At 42.4% G+C, this 17,496-nt stretch overlaps 1 protein-coding gene across 2 annotated transcripts; it reads right to left on the bottom strand.

Moving 5' to 3' along the window:
- Positions 1-329: 329 nt before the first annotated feature.
- LOC135542601 (transcription elongation factor A N-terminal and central domain-containing protein) lies at positions 330-2,212 on the bottom strand. Of its 2 annotated transcripts, none has more exons than XM_064969699.1 (2): positions 2,020-2,212; positions 330-1,665 (listed from the first exon to the last, which is right to left on the bottom strand). In XM_064969699.1, the coding sequence occupies exon 2, from the start codon at positions 1,652-1,654 to the stop codon at positions 509-511; it is 1,146 nt and encodes a 381-aa protein (XP_064825771.1). In that variant the 5' UTR covers positions 1,655-1,665; positions 2,020-2,212; the 3' UTR covers positions 330-508. The 2 variants fall into 2 exon arrangements, with proteins under 2 accessions (XP_064825771.1, XP_064825770.1); XM_064969698.1 differs by having other exon boundaries at positions 1,986-2,211.
- Positions 2,213-17,496: the final 15,284 nt, after the last annotated feature.

The following is a 17,496-nucleotide window of genomic DNA, read 5'->3' as shown; positions in this document are numbered from 1 at the left end:
GAGAATTAACATAGCGGGTTAGGATAATTAGGTTTAGGTCAGGAAAAGGGTTAGCTAAAGTAAAAATCTACTTTTGACATAAACTGTATCCCTTCTAGACATGACCCTGCCAGAGCTGTATCTTGGGCTGATTAATGGGTCACATGCTCCTTGTGCTGCTCACAGGGTCACGTGGCCACAGGAAGGCCACATGGGTCTTAATCTGCAGCTCAACAGAAATGTCAACATCTTCTGTTCTCACACACAGAAAGACCCCATGCTAAACACACAGTACCTATTAATGCCAGATTGAGAAATAAATAGTGAAAGAAAGAGAACCACATTTGTAGTACAGTATGTAGCGCAGCAAGTTTAATCACAATGTAATACATAATCATGTGGTAAAATGTACCTTTATTTCTGTGATTAAAACATGACATTATTCAGTTTGATAGGGTAAAGCCATTTCAACAAAATCTCAACAAAAACAAAGCAGGCATTTTACATGTAGTGTGGTGAGGATGGCCTATCAGAGGCACACCCAGCCGCTGTGGTACCACTGCTCCCCACACCTGCTACAGGTCACAAAGGTCATGGCATCCTGGTCTGCGGTGGCCTGGCGGACCCACGCTGGCAGAAACAGAGTGCTCCGGGACACCTGCGTCACTCTGCAGTCCGACCCCTCGCACCGCCTGCACCGCAGCTTCTGGGTGGGCGTCCCCTCCACCCCCTGGGGTAGCTGCCTCTCACTCACCCCCTGCGATGAGTACTCCTCCCTCAGCCGCTGGAGCTCCTCGTTGGCCATCTCCTCCAAAGACATCCCGGCGAAGACTTCCGGCCCCAGGCTGCCGCCCAGGAGACCACACCGAAGGTGGCCGTTTTTGGGGTTCCTTAGGTTGGCCACCTTACTCCTGATGCAGGCCTTGTACTTGGCCTGGTTTGCACGGTGAAGCGTGTGGATGTGCACCTCTATGACGCGGGCCAGATCTGCAGTCTTCCCCTCTGCTTCCTTGGAAGTTTCTGGATCGAGGGCACCATGGAGAAGCTGGATGCACTTTGTCCTCAAACCCGAATCAGAGGAATCCTTACAGAGGGAAGGGGTATCCAGGGAAGTGGTGGCAGGAGGTTCTGACTGCTTTGAGAGGGTGGGCAAAATTGACCCCGAAGACGAATCACCAGCTGCCTGACACGATGACAACCCTTCTCCCTTAGCTCTCCCACACTTGGTCCCATTTTTGAGTGTTCTGTCCTCTGACCCAGTATGGAAAACCACATGTTCACAAGACACACCCAACTCCACTGGTTTACTAGCATCACCAGCAGCTAGGACACCTCTGCCTGCCAGACACGCTTTATCAGCCAGCATACTCTCTCCAATGACAGTGAATTCTTCTTCACTTCCATTATCCTTTGAGATATGATAGGGGTGACTGTAGAGTTTCTTCCATTTTGACAACAGGTGCTTGGCTGTTTTTTTCACTGAATTGTCTGAGCAGGTTTTGAGGAGTCTGTAAAGGACCCTGACAATGTCTGTGCCTTGCAGCTGCTCACAAGTCACACAGGCATTATCAAGGGCGGTCAGGAGAGGAATAATGTTGCCATAGTTACCTGCCCTGTTAAATTTGTCCATTTGAAGAGCATGATGAGTGATCTGTTTTGTGTCCATGGTGGTCATATTCTTAGAGACTGGCGGGAGAAAGACATTGATATGTAAATGCCATTTGGCTACATCTTTTGTAGGGGTCATGACATTTTGTTTGATATTGTCATCCGAAACCCTTGGGCCTACAAACATTTCTGCAGTTAATACATCTTTTTATGCAATGCTTTGAAGTGTGGCAGACACATTTGAACAGAATTTTGAAACCAGATTCTAAAATGCAGCTAATGCACTTCAGTGCGGGCTACACTAAAATGTATTTTGGGAAACGGAAGATTTGATGCAATATGTTAGCTAAATTCTATCACACCAAATATAATTTAAAAGCACTAAACGTTATTCGTACCCCTTTTCGGTTCGAAAGTTACAGCGCAGCCTACCACTCGAATCGAATTGCAGTTCTTGAGCCGTCAGCCGCCATATTTGTTTTGTTTTGCAGTGTCCAACTGTCACTTGTTGCAACGTTGTTGCACAGAGGAAGAGGCGACGCGAAAGGATTTACTCCGCCCAAAATCTGTCTACGAAAATAATACGTGAAGTGAGACATTTTTGTATGGAGGTCAATGAGAGTGTTGAATTTGCTAAAACAAAATAATTAATATATAATTTGCTACGTGAATCTTATTTGATCGAATATAAGTTTCGTAATTGTTATTTTGTTACGAATGTATTGATATAAGTGGACGCACATGGAATTTCGGCAAAAAAACAACGATTTTATTTTTGGAATTTTGCCTGGTCACACGCGTGTATCTGCCCTCTCATTGGCTAGAATGGTCCCACCTGATCGTGACTCCTCCCGTCTGCTACCATGTCTGAGGAACATTTCCATTGTTAGAGCGTTCACTCGACTATCTTGTCAATACAATAGAACATCTTTGATGGTAATAATGTCCATGTGACATTTCCATTATAGAAAATATATTGTAGGCTAGGTTGAAAAATGTATTAAGTAGAAAATAAAGAATAATAATTCATATTATATAAATAAAGCCATATCTACCCATATCACATTGTTTTAAAGTATTATTTTGAGGTCACACCTTGGTCAGCCATAATAGTGTTTGTTGCTTTGTTGTGGAGTTGTTCATGGACAGTAGATGACATGTTGGAGCATGCCCTCAAGCAATAGTGCTAAAATCAGTCACTTTTTCCGCAATGCAGCCAATGGATGAAAGCTAAGAAAAGGACGTTTACAAGCAAGAGGAGGCAAGTCTGTCAGTTGTGAAATGGAATAACTTCATGTTATGTAATAAAGTTAGCAAGTTGAGGGAGAACTGTGGAAATGGGCACATGCCATCTGGGTTGTGAAATTGTAGCTAGCAAGTTTGCCGCTAAGCAAATGGTAGAATGGCTAAAGTAGAAATGGCATGAGGATCGGTGTTCGATGAATAGGATTTGAGCTATACTCTGTTTGGTATGACATAAAGAAGGAAGGTAAATGTTTGTGTGGCATCGTACAGGTTTAAGTAAACCTGTACGATGTCACACCTTAGTAAGGCCTACTGCTCTAACTATAGACCTACCAGTATTTGTCTTCCAATACAAATGCAACACAAACATTTATCTTGTTAAGTTATCCAGGATAAAGTTTAACACACTGACTGTATGAATGTGGCATGTATTATATTATTCAAATGTTATAATTTTTATTTATTTTATTTAACCTTTATTATTGCATGGGCAGTGTGTTTAATGGTATAACTTACCTGGTCTATATTACATAAGCAGCTGTGCACAATGCATTTAGTCCGTTAACAGAGAATGGGTTGTATGTAAACACTGACTTCAAAAAAATGTAAAAGAACAAAAACGAAAATAGTATAATAAATCAATAAAAATAACAAAAACACACTGACTTCAACATTTGGCATTGTTTTGCCATGACATCGTCATTTGCTTTGAAGAAAAATAGATTTTTTATATTCATGCAGTTATGCTCTAGAGCAGGGATTCCCAAACTCGGTCCTGGGGCCCTCCATGGGTGCACGTTTTGGCCATAGCACTACACATTTAATTCAAATATTAAAAGCTTGATGATGAGTTGGTTATTTGAATCAACTGTGTCGTGCTAGGGCAAAACCGAAAGGTGCCCCAAGGGGGTGCCCCAGGACCAAATTTGGGAATCCCTGCTCTAGCGCTACACCCATTGGCCAGAGAAGGTAAGCAGACTTAAGGTATTGGGAACATGTCATTGGTATAGTGAGTTCTTGTGTTGTGGGGATTTAGCTCTATTTTTAATTTGATGAATACAAGGTGACCTTTTCAATAAACTAAGGGAGAGTTTCACCTTTTCTCTGAAGGCCTACTTGCAGGTGATAGTTACAATACTCATAATCTTCTCACAAAATCTTGCCACCCCTATATGTTTAGGCCTTTTGTACTGTTTACAGCAGGTAGCCAGGTATACAGAGGTTGTGTATGAATACCTATTTTTTAAATACAAAGGATCAGTGGGGAATAAAACATAATTCTCAGAACACGTTAAACTCACCCTTATCATGCTACAATATGGGGAAGGAGATGGGTGGAGTCAGGTTGGTCTGTTGATTAGTCAAGGGGAAAACCAGCTGTAGGTCTACCACAACAATGACTGGCCCCAGTGTGCTGATCTAACTGCAACCAGGAATGACAGTACTTCCTAAAAACTCGCACCAGGCTCCTTTGGATCTTATTGAATGATTTGCTTGGCCCGCTGCCGCAGTCCGTCCTCCCTGCACTCGGTGCGTTCCTTGTACATGGGAATGGAATTTTACCAGATCGTAGTGATGATGATGATGACGCTCAGATGTGTTATGGCCACAAGGAGGCGCTCTCTGCCTTCTGATTTGATCAGATAGCCGCGATGGCGTAATCTGCTTTGTCACGTTGTCTCCTCCTCCATCGCACACAACCACATCCAATGTCTCTGCTTGACACCTCATAAGGAGGGAACTTGATTTAAAGATTCTCATACAGAATGAGCAGGTAGAAAAGAAATGTGGCCAGTCCCCAAGCCCCCATCCCTTACACCCAAATATTACAATTGCCTGCACCAAGGTACCTCCCACAAATGTTTCATTTTCCCCCTGCTGCCATCTTGCTAAGTACTCTTACAGTAGTCATACTTTTTTTTTAAATGCCACTTATTCTGAAAAGGATTTATGTTATTTGTTAATCACATTTAGTGAAAGGATTGTGTCTATGATGAATATGTCACGATGTCTGTTAAGCCAGTTCACATTAGACTCACTTACAGCAGTGCTATAACTGCATCAACTCTGCATCAGTCTGTTAGGGGAAACTGGAGAGATGGATTCAGTCAGTATTGCAGTCAACACAGTGTACCGGAAGGGAGAGGGAGGCTGACTATCCCGGCCAACACACACAAGCACGCGCACAAACGCACGCACAGTGACCTTGAGAGCAGACAGACAACAGGGATGGGGAGGGGGTGGGTTAGTGTGTGTGACAGATTTTGTTATCCCACGGGATTCACCATTGCTCGCCTAGCCTGAACTCTACGCATCTGTGTGTTTACTAACAAAGAGTCTCACGAGGCATGAGTACATCACCTCAGGATACTATTGGACCGCCTGTCTGTTACTGTATGTTTGACCCGCCCCCAAACTCCCATGCCTCAGTATATGAGACTCCACAAACAGCCAGCGAGACTAAACTATGGACTGTTATGTCTGAGCTGGGGTGACGTTTCAGTTAGTCTGATAAGAGACATTATTGTTTTTAATCTAGAAGTAGAAGAGATGTCTCCTGTCCTACTTTGTTGTTATTAAATCAAATCAAATTTCATTGGTCACATACACATGGTTAGCAGATGTTAATGTGAGTGTAGCGAAATAATTGTGCTTCTAGTTCCGACCGTGCAGTAACTGGTACAGTGTGTTGTGTTTTATTTATTTATTACTACTGTGTCTGCTTTCCGCTTGTATTAAGCTGCATTGAGGCTCTTACAGCCCTCAAACTCAACTCTGGAACTCAAAGCCAGTTCCACTGCATTGTTTCATTGTTCCCCTCTAATCAGTGACTGATTTGTACCTGTGACACCAGGTATGTGCAATTCATTACCAGGTAGAACAGAAAACCAGCAGGTTCTGGACCTCGTAGTGTAAGAGTTGAGTACCCCTGTTCTACAGTATGTTCCATATTTCAGATGACGATATCGAAACAGTCCATGGGAAATCTGGGTGAAAGTATGACTAATTTCAAGTGTGCTGCACACTTGATTAACATATTCCATTACTCCCTTGACTGAATGCATATATACAGGTGTTTACTGCCTTTCCATTGTCAAGTGAAATGGGAATGATTGCACTTACTAGCGAAAGTATTTATATCTGCCACTCTCACATTGTTTGAATTATGTATTTTGATCCATCCTGCTCACCGTAGGCCTCGGATCACAGTAAGGTATTTTCTGGGAAGGAAAAATTGATGATGTTTCTGCTCAGCCACTGCTGTGGTTTTTAACACATGTCCACCGGATCGGCTGTACAGTGTATTTACGATTTGCCACTGTGGTGACTCATCACATTGTTTTCCCATGAACTCACATCGGAGAGATGATTGGTCTCACGGGAAGCCGCAGCCCACCAGGGTCCTTGTAGACACAATCGCCCACGTCCTCCTACAATGCCTAGAGATATCTATCTACATATAAGTCCAAAAGGGCCTGCAAATGAAGTTAGTAATGACTCCAACGCCTGAGGGCTTGGATAATACTTTTCTCGTCAATCATCTTGAAAAAACGTATACTTAAAAATTGGAAATCAACCAAATCCTTCAACGTTAATAAAATGGAAAGGTCAAATGCTTTATTATCTAAATGTTGAAAGTGCGTGGGCGTTAGACAGAACAAAATGGCGCAGTTTAAGACCATGTGGCAGAGGTTGATGTGGGTGCTGGAGATGGGGGGGTTTGTGTGTCAGTAGGTGTGATGTCGTTGATGTTCGTATGTGTCTGTATGCTGTTGTTTGCGTGTGTTTGTTTTATATTGTTTGAAGAAATGTATAAAATATCGTACAAAAAAAGGTCATGCCTCCAATGCCTGACCCTGCTCGTCATATGATGTATCTGGACGCTTACGGTTGATTCATGGTCACTGTGATGTGGTATGAATGAAATGCTTTAGGGGTGGAATCTGACTGGTACTGTGTGTATGGTGTTCACCAACACTATCAGGCATATGTTTATTTTGCATACTCCAACCGTAGTGAGAACACAGGCACCCTTATTGTTTCAACAGACACCCAGTCTACTGTTACTGCAAATTGCATCAATACTTTTCACCACACTCAATTGCTTACATTCATTACATTTTAGACATATAGCAGACACACTTATAGGGGCAATTAGGGCTAAGTGCCTTGCTCAAGGGCACATCAACATATTTTTTTCACCTAGTAGACTCTGGGATTCGAATCAGTGACCTTTCGGTTACTGGTCCAACGCTCTAAACCGTTACTCTTACTACACAACCTTCACTTCTCCTAACTTGAAGAGAACAGGAAGTCCAGCCTCATATGTATTCCAAGGGAAGGGTGTGACATAGAAGGAACTTTATCAGTTGTGGTAACAGATTTACTTATTTAACTGTGTGTACACAGGTGTGATGGATAACCATGGTCTGATAAGAGGTCTGACAGTGGCACTTTGTTTTGTACGGTCACACCCTGTGTGTCATAAACTATTCCACTATAAGTAACATGGTTGTTGTATTATGGTTTGAATTGGCCCGTTACTCTAGTCACTTTAGAATGCAAGCACATTTTATAGTCATGATATGTATAGGTAGGGGGTGTGTTTTTTTGGACTTCAAATACTTTTTGTGGGCAGTGTACTTGAACATATCAGAATTTGCACACAAAAAGGTGTTACAAAATTAATATTCTGCAGGAGCTCTTGGATAATATTATATTTGCATTCGATGCATGAAGCTGTTTATGACGACTGTGGAAAATATACCGATTGAAAAGTAGCTGTCTGTATACACAGTACCAGTCAAAAGTTTGGACACACCTACTCATTCAAGGGATTTTCTTTATTTTTACTATTTTTTTTACATTGTTGAGTAATAGTGAAGACATCAAAACTATGAAATAACACATATGGAATCATGTAGTAAGCAAAAAAGTGTTAAACAAATCAAAATATATATTTTATTTTAGATTGTTAAAAGTAGTCACCCTTTGCTTTGATGACAGCTTTGCACACACTTGCCATTCCTTCAACCAGCTTCATGAGGTGGTCACCTGGAATGCATTTCAATTAACAGGTGTGCCTTGTTAAGAAAAGGCTAAGCTTGAGAGCAGACGCATTATTTTCATTTTATTTGCGATTTTCAGAAATCGTTAACGTTGCGTTATGCTAATGAGCCTGAGGCTTTAGTCACGATCCCGGATCCGGGATGGGGAGTTCCAAGAGGTTAAAAGTTAATTTGTGGAATTTCTTTCCTTCTTAATGCGTTTGAGCCAATCAGTTGTGTTGTGACAAATGAAGGATTGGTATACAGAAGATAGCCATATTTGGTAAAAGACCAAGTTCAGATTATGGCAAGAACAGCTCAAATAAGCAAAGAGAAACAACAGTCCATCATTACTTTAAGAGATGAAGTTCAGTCAATTCGGAAATTGTCAAGAACTTTGAACGTTTCCTCAAGTGCAGTCCTCCCGGGTGGCGCAGTGGGTAAGGGCGCTGTACTGCAGCGTTTGGCCGGTAGGGAAATCCTTGTCTCATCACGCACCAGCGACTCCTGTGGCGGGCTGGGCGCAGTGCGCGCTAACCAAGGTTACCAGGTGCACAGTGTTTCCTCCAACACATTGGTGCGGCTGGCTTCCGGGTTGGATGGCGTTGTGTTAATGTAACAGTATAACTTTAGACCGTCCCCTCGCCCATACCCGGGCGCGAACCAGGGACCCTCTGCACACATCAACAACAGTCACCCACGAAGCATCGTTACCCATCGCTCCACAAAAGCCACGGCCCTTGCAGAGCAAGGGGAACTACTACTTCAAGGTCTCAGAGCAAGTGGCGTCACCGATTGAAACGCTCTTTAGCGCGCACCGCTAACTAAGCTAGCCGTTACACTAAGAAGCAGTGCGGCTTGGTTGGGTTGTGTATCGGAGGACGCATGACTTTCAACCTTCGTCTCTCCCGAGACCGTACGGGAGTTGTAGCAATGAGACAAGACAGTAGTTACTAAACAATTGGATACCACGAATTTGGGGAGAAAAAGGGGTAAAATGTAAAAAAAAAAAAAAAAATATATAAAGCGCTAAGATGAAACTGGCTCTCATGAGGACCGCCACAGGAAAAGAAGACCCAGAGTTCCCTCTGCTGCAGAGGATAAGTTAATTAGTTAGAAATTGCAGCCTAAATAAATGCTTTACAGAGTTCAGCGTTCATCTCAACATCAACTGTTCAGAGGAGACTGCGTGAATCAGGCCTTCATGGTCGAATATTTGAAGAATCTAAAATATATTTTGATTTATTTAACACTTTTTGGTTGCTACATGATTCCATATGTGTTATTCCATAGTTTTGATGTCTTCACTATTATTCTACAATGTAAAATAGAAATAATAAAGAAAACCACTTGAATGAGTAGGTGTGTCCAAACTTTTGACTGGAACTATATATACAGTATATTACTTTTCCCAAGAGGACAGGACAAAGACTGAATGTACTGTACTGCTGTCTGTTTTGCCCCCTCCCCCCCCCCCACCCCTTGTCTTTTATGGTAATGATTTACATTGCCTGATTTCGCATGAAAACCAGATATCCCACAGTGAGGATTCTTTGGCCTGTGGTGTGTGTAGGACGCTACTCAACAGCCCCCTCCCTCCATCTCTCAGCACCCCCAGCCCTCCCTCCTCCACTTCCTCCCCTGCAGATTTCCCAATTGTGCATTCCTTGGGCCCCTATTATACTCCCAGCGCCCCTCCTCTCCCCCTCTCCTCCCCTCCACAGGCAGATCCATGCATGATAGACAAACATGCAAGAAGAAGAAAGGACAAAACAGTAGACAGTCACGTGACTTAACAGGGCGGGCACAGAGAAATAAAAGAAGAAAGATAGTGGATAGGGAGGGGGTAAAAGAGTGTTTTGAAAAACAAGGGGCGTGAGTATGAAGGGAGAGAAAAGGGAGAATGAGAGAGAGGGAAAAACAGAAGGTGGGGAGAGTGCGTTCAGTTGGACTGGTTCTTCAGTTTTTGATGTAGCTTCTTGGGTCAATCGTCAATTGGGCTATAGTATGTGTGTAGTAGGGAGGAGCTTTGTTTCGTGGGTATGTCACAGGGAAGTTGTTTGGCTAGTCTTCAATGCAACTCCATCCGCACACACACCTCCTAGCCACTCTATGAGCACATTATATTCCTGCTTGCTCATGTGGCAAAGGCATAAACAAAGAGGAGAGCCCTCTCACTCTCTCTTCCCTCAGTGTCTTGAGGAAAGACCCTCAAAGATGTTCCACTCCTGCACCAGGCCTACCAAACACAGCTGGTGTGTGTGTGTGTGTGTGTGTGTGTGTGTGTGTGTGTGTGTGTGTGTGTGTGTGTGTGTGTGTGTGTGTGTGGTGTGTGTGTGTGTGTGTGTGTGGTAAGGGGAGTTTCGCCCTCTGGGGTTATAAAACAACTCAGGAGCACATCCAAAGACGCTTCACGTCTCACCCTCTACAACGAGTAACCTCTTCAAGCTCTTTCACAAATGTATAGATACTTAACCTCTGACCCAGTGTTAAGGCCATCTGTCTCCAAAAAGGACGAGTAAACAGAAAGAACACGTGTTCAACTTAGACAATCAGACATGTTGTTGGGGTTGGTTTTGAGTAGATGGGACAATTGGTTGGATGTACAGTATTGGTAGGATGTAGGCCCACTGTACCAATCTTCACTTCTCTTGCATATCTATGGACTGAGATCAGTGTCTGGAACTGTAAACACCAGAGCCAGTTATGAAGTTTTGTCTGATCTCTGATCACTCCCCTCATTAGCACAACCATCAGTTGTCTGTCACTTTGCTAATTTTAAGGGAATCGTGTAGAAGTGTCGAGTTTCATTTAGGGAAGCCTCTCTCACTCACTTCCCTTTGAACATTTCGCATGCAACCTCACCTGATTGCCAAACAGGAACTGAGATGATCAAGTGAGAAATCACCACTTTATTTTAAGAATGTGAAATGTCAGAATAATAGTGGAAAGAATGATTTATTTAATCTTCTATTTCTTTCATCACATTCCCAGTGGGTCAGAAGTTTACATACACTCAATTAGTACTTGGTAGCACTACCTTTAAATTGTTTAACTTGGGTCAAACGTTTCGGGTAGCCTTCCACAAGCTTCCCACAATAATTTGGGTGAATTTTGGCTCATTCCTCCTGACAGATCTGGTGTAACTGAGTCAGATTTGTAGGCCTCCTTGCTCGCACACACTTTTTTAGTTCTGCCCACAAAGTTTCTATAGGATTCTTATCAGGGCTTTGTGATGGCCACTCCAATACCTTGACTTTGTTGTCCGTAAGCCATTTTGCCACAAATTTGGAAGTATGCTTGGGGTCAATGTCCATTTGGAAGACTCATTTGCAACCAAGCTTTGACTTAAAGAAATGTCAAAGCTGATGTCTTGAGATGTTGCTTCAATTTCAATTTTCCTGCCTCATGATGCAATCTATTTTGTGAAGTGCACCAGTCCCTCCTGCAGCAACGCACCCCCACAACATGATGCTGCCACCCCCATGCTTCACGTTTGGGTTGGTGTTCTTCAACTTGCAAGCCTCCCCCTTTTCCTCCAAACATAGCAATGGTCATTATGGCCAAGCAGTTCTATTTTTGTTTCGTCAGACCAGAGGACTTTTCTCCAAAAAATATGATATTTGTCCCCATGTGCAGTTACAAACCATAGTCTGGCTTTTTTTTATGGCGGTTTTGGAGCAGTGGCTTCTTCCTTGCTGAGCGGCCTTTAAGGTTATGTCGATATAGCAGGACTCGTTTTACTGTGGATGTTAGATACTATTGTACGTGTTTCCTCCAGCATCTTCACAAGGTCCGTTGCTGTTGTTCTGCGATTGATTTGCACTTTTTGCACCAAAGTACGTTCATCTCTAGGAGACAGAACGTGTCTCCATCCTGAGTGGTATAATGGCTGCGTGGTCCCATGGTGTTTATACTATTGTGTCATGACGTTGGCCTGGGGGATAGGTTTATGACAGTCAAATACCTCTCCCCCCCCCCTTTCCTCTCTCTACCCTACTGAGGTTACATTTGCAAAACCCTTGGTTAACATAGAGATTCTGGGAACATCAGTAGGTGGGGGGAAATTAACTATATTCTGGTAATCCGAACAATTGAACATATGCGGTGGTACTTAATGAATATGATGTCAGTTCGGTTGTCATCTAAGACATTCTCATCAATGATAAGATGACAAACTCTACAGTGGAAAGTCTACACATCAGAGTTATCGGATTCACATGGAATTGTTGTTCAATTTAAATGTTTGAATATGAAATTATTTGTAATGGGATGAAATGTGATTTTAGCTTTCAAAAGAGATTTAGATTTTCATAAGATAGGGCTGCTCAATCAGTGGCCCGCCATGTGAAGGGACATGGGCTATAAAACTTTTCAAACACGCCCTCCACTCCCTTCCTATATAAGCCCTTGATGACAACATAACTTCCTGTTCCGATGATGTGAGGACGACGGTCCTACGTCAGAATGGTTCAGATAACTACAGAACAAAGCCAGCATGAGCTTCGGTTGAGAATGGTATGAACTTTGAACTCTTATTCACTATAGAAGTGATACCTCCTAGCCGTTGAGTTAGCAACAGCTGCTGCAAACGAGGGTTAGGAAGGAACAGAGAGTATCCCGTCTATCACACAACGACGTTACTACAACTTATCCAATTGACCACCAGAGACATTCTTCAAAGGACAAAGGACTTGGTTTGGCAACACGGCCTTCCATCTACCACCAACCTACTGCAGCACAGCTCAGAGTAAATATTTATTGCATTTTCCTTTTCCAAATGGGCGGTAAATTAGAATGCACAAGATACAGTATTTACGATAGCCAAGCTTCTTCCCTTTGTTCCTCAGTCTTCCCGCTCTTTTACTCCAACCCAGCCCTTTTCTTTTGTGTAACCAGCTGCCATATCTGTTCCGCCCGCTAGGGATGTTTTCCTTTATGAAGTAATTTGTAATCAAGTTATGATTAATTGTGTGTATGTGTAATTCTGTGTGATTAGTTAGGTATTTAGTAAATAAATAATTAAACCCAATTTTGCATTGCTGATTCAACTTGTTAGCCAGTGTTCGTGCAGATTAAATCATTTACAACTTTCAGATGAGACTGAATTAAGATGACAATTGATATTGACTGCTGTTGATGTAAAATATTACCAGGTCTTTAAGAGTTTATTCGGAAGATAACAGCTCTATAAATATTATTTTGTGGTGCCCGACTCTCTAGTTAATTACATTTACATGATTAGCTCAATCAGGTCATATTAATTACGGAGAAATTATTTTATAGAATAGCATGTCATATCAATTAATCCGGCATAGCCAAAGACACAACAATTGTTTGTACAGATGAATGTGGTACCTTCAGGCATTTGAAAATTGCTCCCAAGGATGAACCAGACTTGTGGAAGTCTACACATTTGTTTCTGAGGTCTTGGCTGATTTATTTTGATTTTCCCATGATGCCAAGCAAAGAGGCACTGAGTTTGAAGGTAGGCCTTAAAAAGCATCCACAGGTGCACCTCCAATTGACTCAAATGTTGTCAATTAGCCTATCAGAAGATTCTAAAGCCATGACATCATTTTCTGGAATTTTCCAAGCTGTTGGAACAGTCACAGTCAACTTAGTGTATGTAAACGTCTGACCCACTGGAACTGTGATACAGTGAATTATAAGTGAAATAATCTGTCTGTTAACAATTGTTGGAAAAAATACCTGTGTCATGCACAAAGTAGATGTCCTAACCGACTTGCCAAAACTATAGTTTGTTAACAAGAAAAGTGTGGAGTAGATGAAAACAAGTTTTTATTACTCCAACCTAAGTGTATGTAAACTTCCGACTTCAACTGTATATATATATATAGTGGGGCAAAAAAGTATTTAGTCAGCCACCAATTGTGCAAGTTCTCCCACCACACTTTTAGATGCACTATTGTAAAGTGGCTGTTCCACTGGATGTCAGAAGGTGAATTCACCAATTTGTAAGTCGCTCTGGATAAGAGCGTCTGCTAAATGACTTAAATGTAATGTAAATGTAAATGTAAAAAGATGAGAGAGGCCTGTAATTTTCATCATAGGTACACTTCAACTATGACAGACAAAATGAGAAAATAAATCCAGAAAATCACGTTGCAGTTTTAAAGCAAGTTTTCTGACATTCTACACATTTTGCAATGGGGCAGAGAGTAATTTTAGCAGTTTTAAAGCCAATTATCTGCAATTCTACACATTTTACCACGACTTATGACATGTTAATGATATCTGAGGTTTTTTTTGAGTGAGAGTGACTAATAAAATCAATGTGGGCCTCCTGAAGGTAAAATCAATCAAATCAAATCATGCCATGCGGTTGGTATTCGGCCATGATTACTACATGATTACTACTAAGTTTAGATAGCTGGCTAGACTAACTTACCAATCAAAAAATTGTTAGCTGACAAGGCTAATTGAGTGACTGACATAACTAGAGAAAAACTGCTGATGCACAACTAAATGTAGAAGTAGTATCTTTCTAAATATCCTACGACAGACACACATTGTGCAACACCAGTCGAAGGGCCCCTTTTCCCCAAACCCAGTCAACACTCTCCATTTTCCTAATTTAGGCTTTGTTCTAAAATATTTTTTAAGTGTAAATGAAAACTCTGCCCAAAATAAAAACAGGTCTATTTTTTGTTGACGTTCTTTACTCACACAATGAAAGCTAGTGAAACAGAGCAGCTGGCTGCAGAGTTGAAAAGGGAAAAAACAGAATATTTTTCTCTGAGCAGTGTAAAGGTTCACTATCTCCCTGGCCAGTATAACAGAGTTACATTATACAGAACATGTAAAAATGCAGGACAGAGGTACAAAAAGGAGGGGGGAGAAATGATAATGTAATCCATTTCATAGTACGTGGCTGGGGTCATATCTCATAGTCAGCGGGATAAACATAGTGAACACACACACACACACACACACACACACACACACACACACACACACACACACACACACACACACACACACACACACACACACACACACACACAGCTTCATATTTCAGCATATGTGGCAAGCCCAGGCCATATTTAGCATAATGGCGGAGAGGAAGGAAGGAAGCTTCAGAGAGACAAAATTCCACAGCAGGTTTTTATCAAACGAAGACAAACTTAGCATTAGGCTACTAATGCTACGCTAACTATCAACCCAAGCCTAACCAAGGGGCATCTGCCCAGCCTAGGACTTAAAGGACTTAAGAATAACATACCCTGCGTTATCAGGATCTGGCATCTTAAAGAGCACAAGAATTACAGTGTGTTTTATGTCATAACATGGCTTCAGGTTAGGTCACTGCATACCTAAGAAAGATTCTTGACCTCAGTTAACTCGGAGCCACTAGGTTAATAGCGACAGCTTTGAAGTTGTGTCTTTACTGGCAGACTGACCTAAGGGATAGGAGGGGGTAGGATGGTTTAAGGCAGGGGGGCACAACTTAAGTGTGCGAGTGCCAAAGTCCCGCTGGGTTTCGTTTCCCTCTGTTTCTTAATTGACCAATTAATGGCCCTGCTTAGCCAGAGAGCGCACACACCTGCTTTCCCAGGCCTGTTTTAACAGACTGTAGCTGTGTCTCGAGGACAAGAGTTTTGCACCGAAGTTTTAAGAGAGTGAAAATAAAAGCGATATGGTACAAGGTACAATAGGACACACACACACACTACACACTACTCCGCTGAGCTAGTCTGACAACATTTCCTGTGCGAACCCAAATTATGGCAGTGCAATACACCAGCCAGCCTTTCTTCACATGACCATGTGAGAGAATCAGCCCGTCTGCACAGGACATACGGGAAACACTCCACTGTCTCTAACACAGCAAAACACCACCCTTTAACCTAACTCAAACTATAGTCCATTTGCTGACAATCATCAAACAGGAAACATGAAGGACACATCTCTGTGTACCCTGTGGTCAGTCCATCTGAAATGTTCACCCAGTATGACACCCTTGCTCACACTTCCTGTAGCTCTACCGCCTGCTGTGACACAAGGGGTTCTGGGTAGTAGAGGACCCATGATGTTCATCACCGCGACAGGAGGCACAAGGGGTTCTGGGTAGTAGAGGACCCGTGGCGTTCATCGTCGCGAAAGGAGGTCATTGCTCCTACTTCCTCTACAGTGGTGAATGCAGAAGTGGACAAGGGTCGGCCATGAGGGCTAGTGTTTTCAGTTCTCCCTCCATTCCTCCTCTTCTTCCTCCTCCTTCTCCCTTTTGTGTTTACTTTTCAGTCGTGTGCACGGAGAGGAGTTAGTGAATAAAGATAGGCTACTGCATAAAAGTGACTCGGATTGGTTGCACCTTCGTTAATATAACATGTTCATGAAATGCAAGAGAACATTTGTGATGGCCACAGTACACCATTTCAGTAATATTGTACCAGAGACGATCATCATTAACAGGTTAAACCCATCCAATCCTTACAGGTATGAAATGCTGCCTCATGGTTTCAGTAAAATGCTCTCCCTCTAATCCAAACATGTTTTGGGGAAGCATGCTCTGCTGCTTACGACTGCACTACAAAATAACAGCTGCTGTGGCACACTTCGCACCAAGATTTTTCTCTAAGCTAGTATAGAGTGGGGTCACATGTCTAAACTTTAAACCAATCACTGTAGGTTTAAACAATGAAGTCAGAGCTAAAGAATGTGGGCTGTCCTTATTATTCTGAAAGTCGACAAACGGATCTGTACAACCTGTCCATTTTAGGGACAGTGGGCTACCATGGCGGTGTCCTCAAGAGTAGTGCACTATATAGGGAATAGGGTGCCATTTGTGACTCAGCCTACTTGTAACGATGCCAACAGAGTTTTTATCTCTGGGGCTGTGGGTTACAACACTGTTGATATGGTAAAAAGTGCATTATAGTAGGATTGTTGTTTGTTTGTACAATGACAAGAGAGTTTCCTCACTGTTTAGATCAACCGAATTTCGTCCATGTTGCTTTGACCTAACCTGTCTTATCAGATCTGTGAAGAGGAGGGAGGGAAGAAGGAAGGAGACAAGGTTTTGGCATGAAATGCAGGCTCGGACCCCTCCCGTGATCTCTTTTCCTTGGTTTCTAATATTAGTGCCTAATGGAATAATATCTATCCATCTCGCTCACTCGCTCACTCTCTCTCTCTCTCTCCTTTCTTCTGCTCCCCTCTTACTGAAACACTGCGCTGGCTCTTGTACCCAGCCAGAAGGATCTGTTATCATCTTCACTGAGTACTGGGAGATAAGGAGCTGAATTGAGACATTTCTGTGCAGATAAAAGGTCATGTTCTTTCACATCCTAATATGGCTGTGTGTGCTAACACTCCAAATAACTAGACAGGGGAAGAGAGAGTAGAGAGAGAGTTATTTTTTTTAATTTCACTATTTAACCAGGTAGGCTAGTTGAGAACAAGTTCTCATTTACAACTGCGACCTGGCCAAGATAAAGCAAAGCAGTGCAACACAAACAACAACACAGAGTTACACATGGAATAAACAAACATATAGTCAATAACACAATATATTTAAAAAAGTATTTATACAGTGTGTGCAAATGAGGTAAGATAAGGGCGGTAAGGCAATAAATAGGCCATAGTGGCGAAA

This window comes from Oncorhynchus masou, chromosome 6 (assembly GCF_036934945.1).
Source record: "Oncorhynchus masou masou isolate Uvic2021 chromosome 6, UVic_Omas_1.1, whole genome shotgun sequence".
NCBI classification, from domain to species: Eukaryota; Metazoa; Chordata; class Actinopteri; order Salmoniformes; family Salmonidae; genus Oncorhynchus; species Oncorhynchus masou.
The sequence above is the reverse complement of the archived record's forward strand: the minus strand, read 5'-3'. Positions and strand labels throughout refer to the sequence as shown.

What these genes read in the sequence shown, in the direction of transcription:
- LOC135542601 (XM_064969699.1), bottom strand. Translation starts at nt 1,654, where the DNA reads ATGACCACCATGGACACAAAACAGATCACTCATCATGCTCTTCAAATG.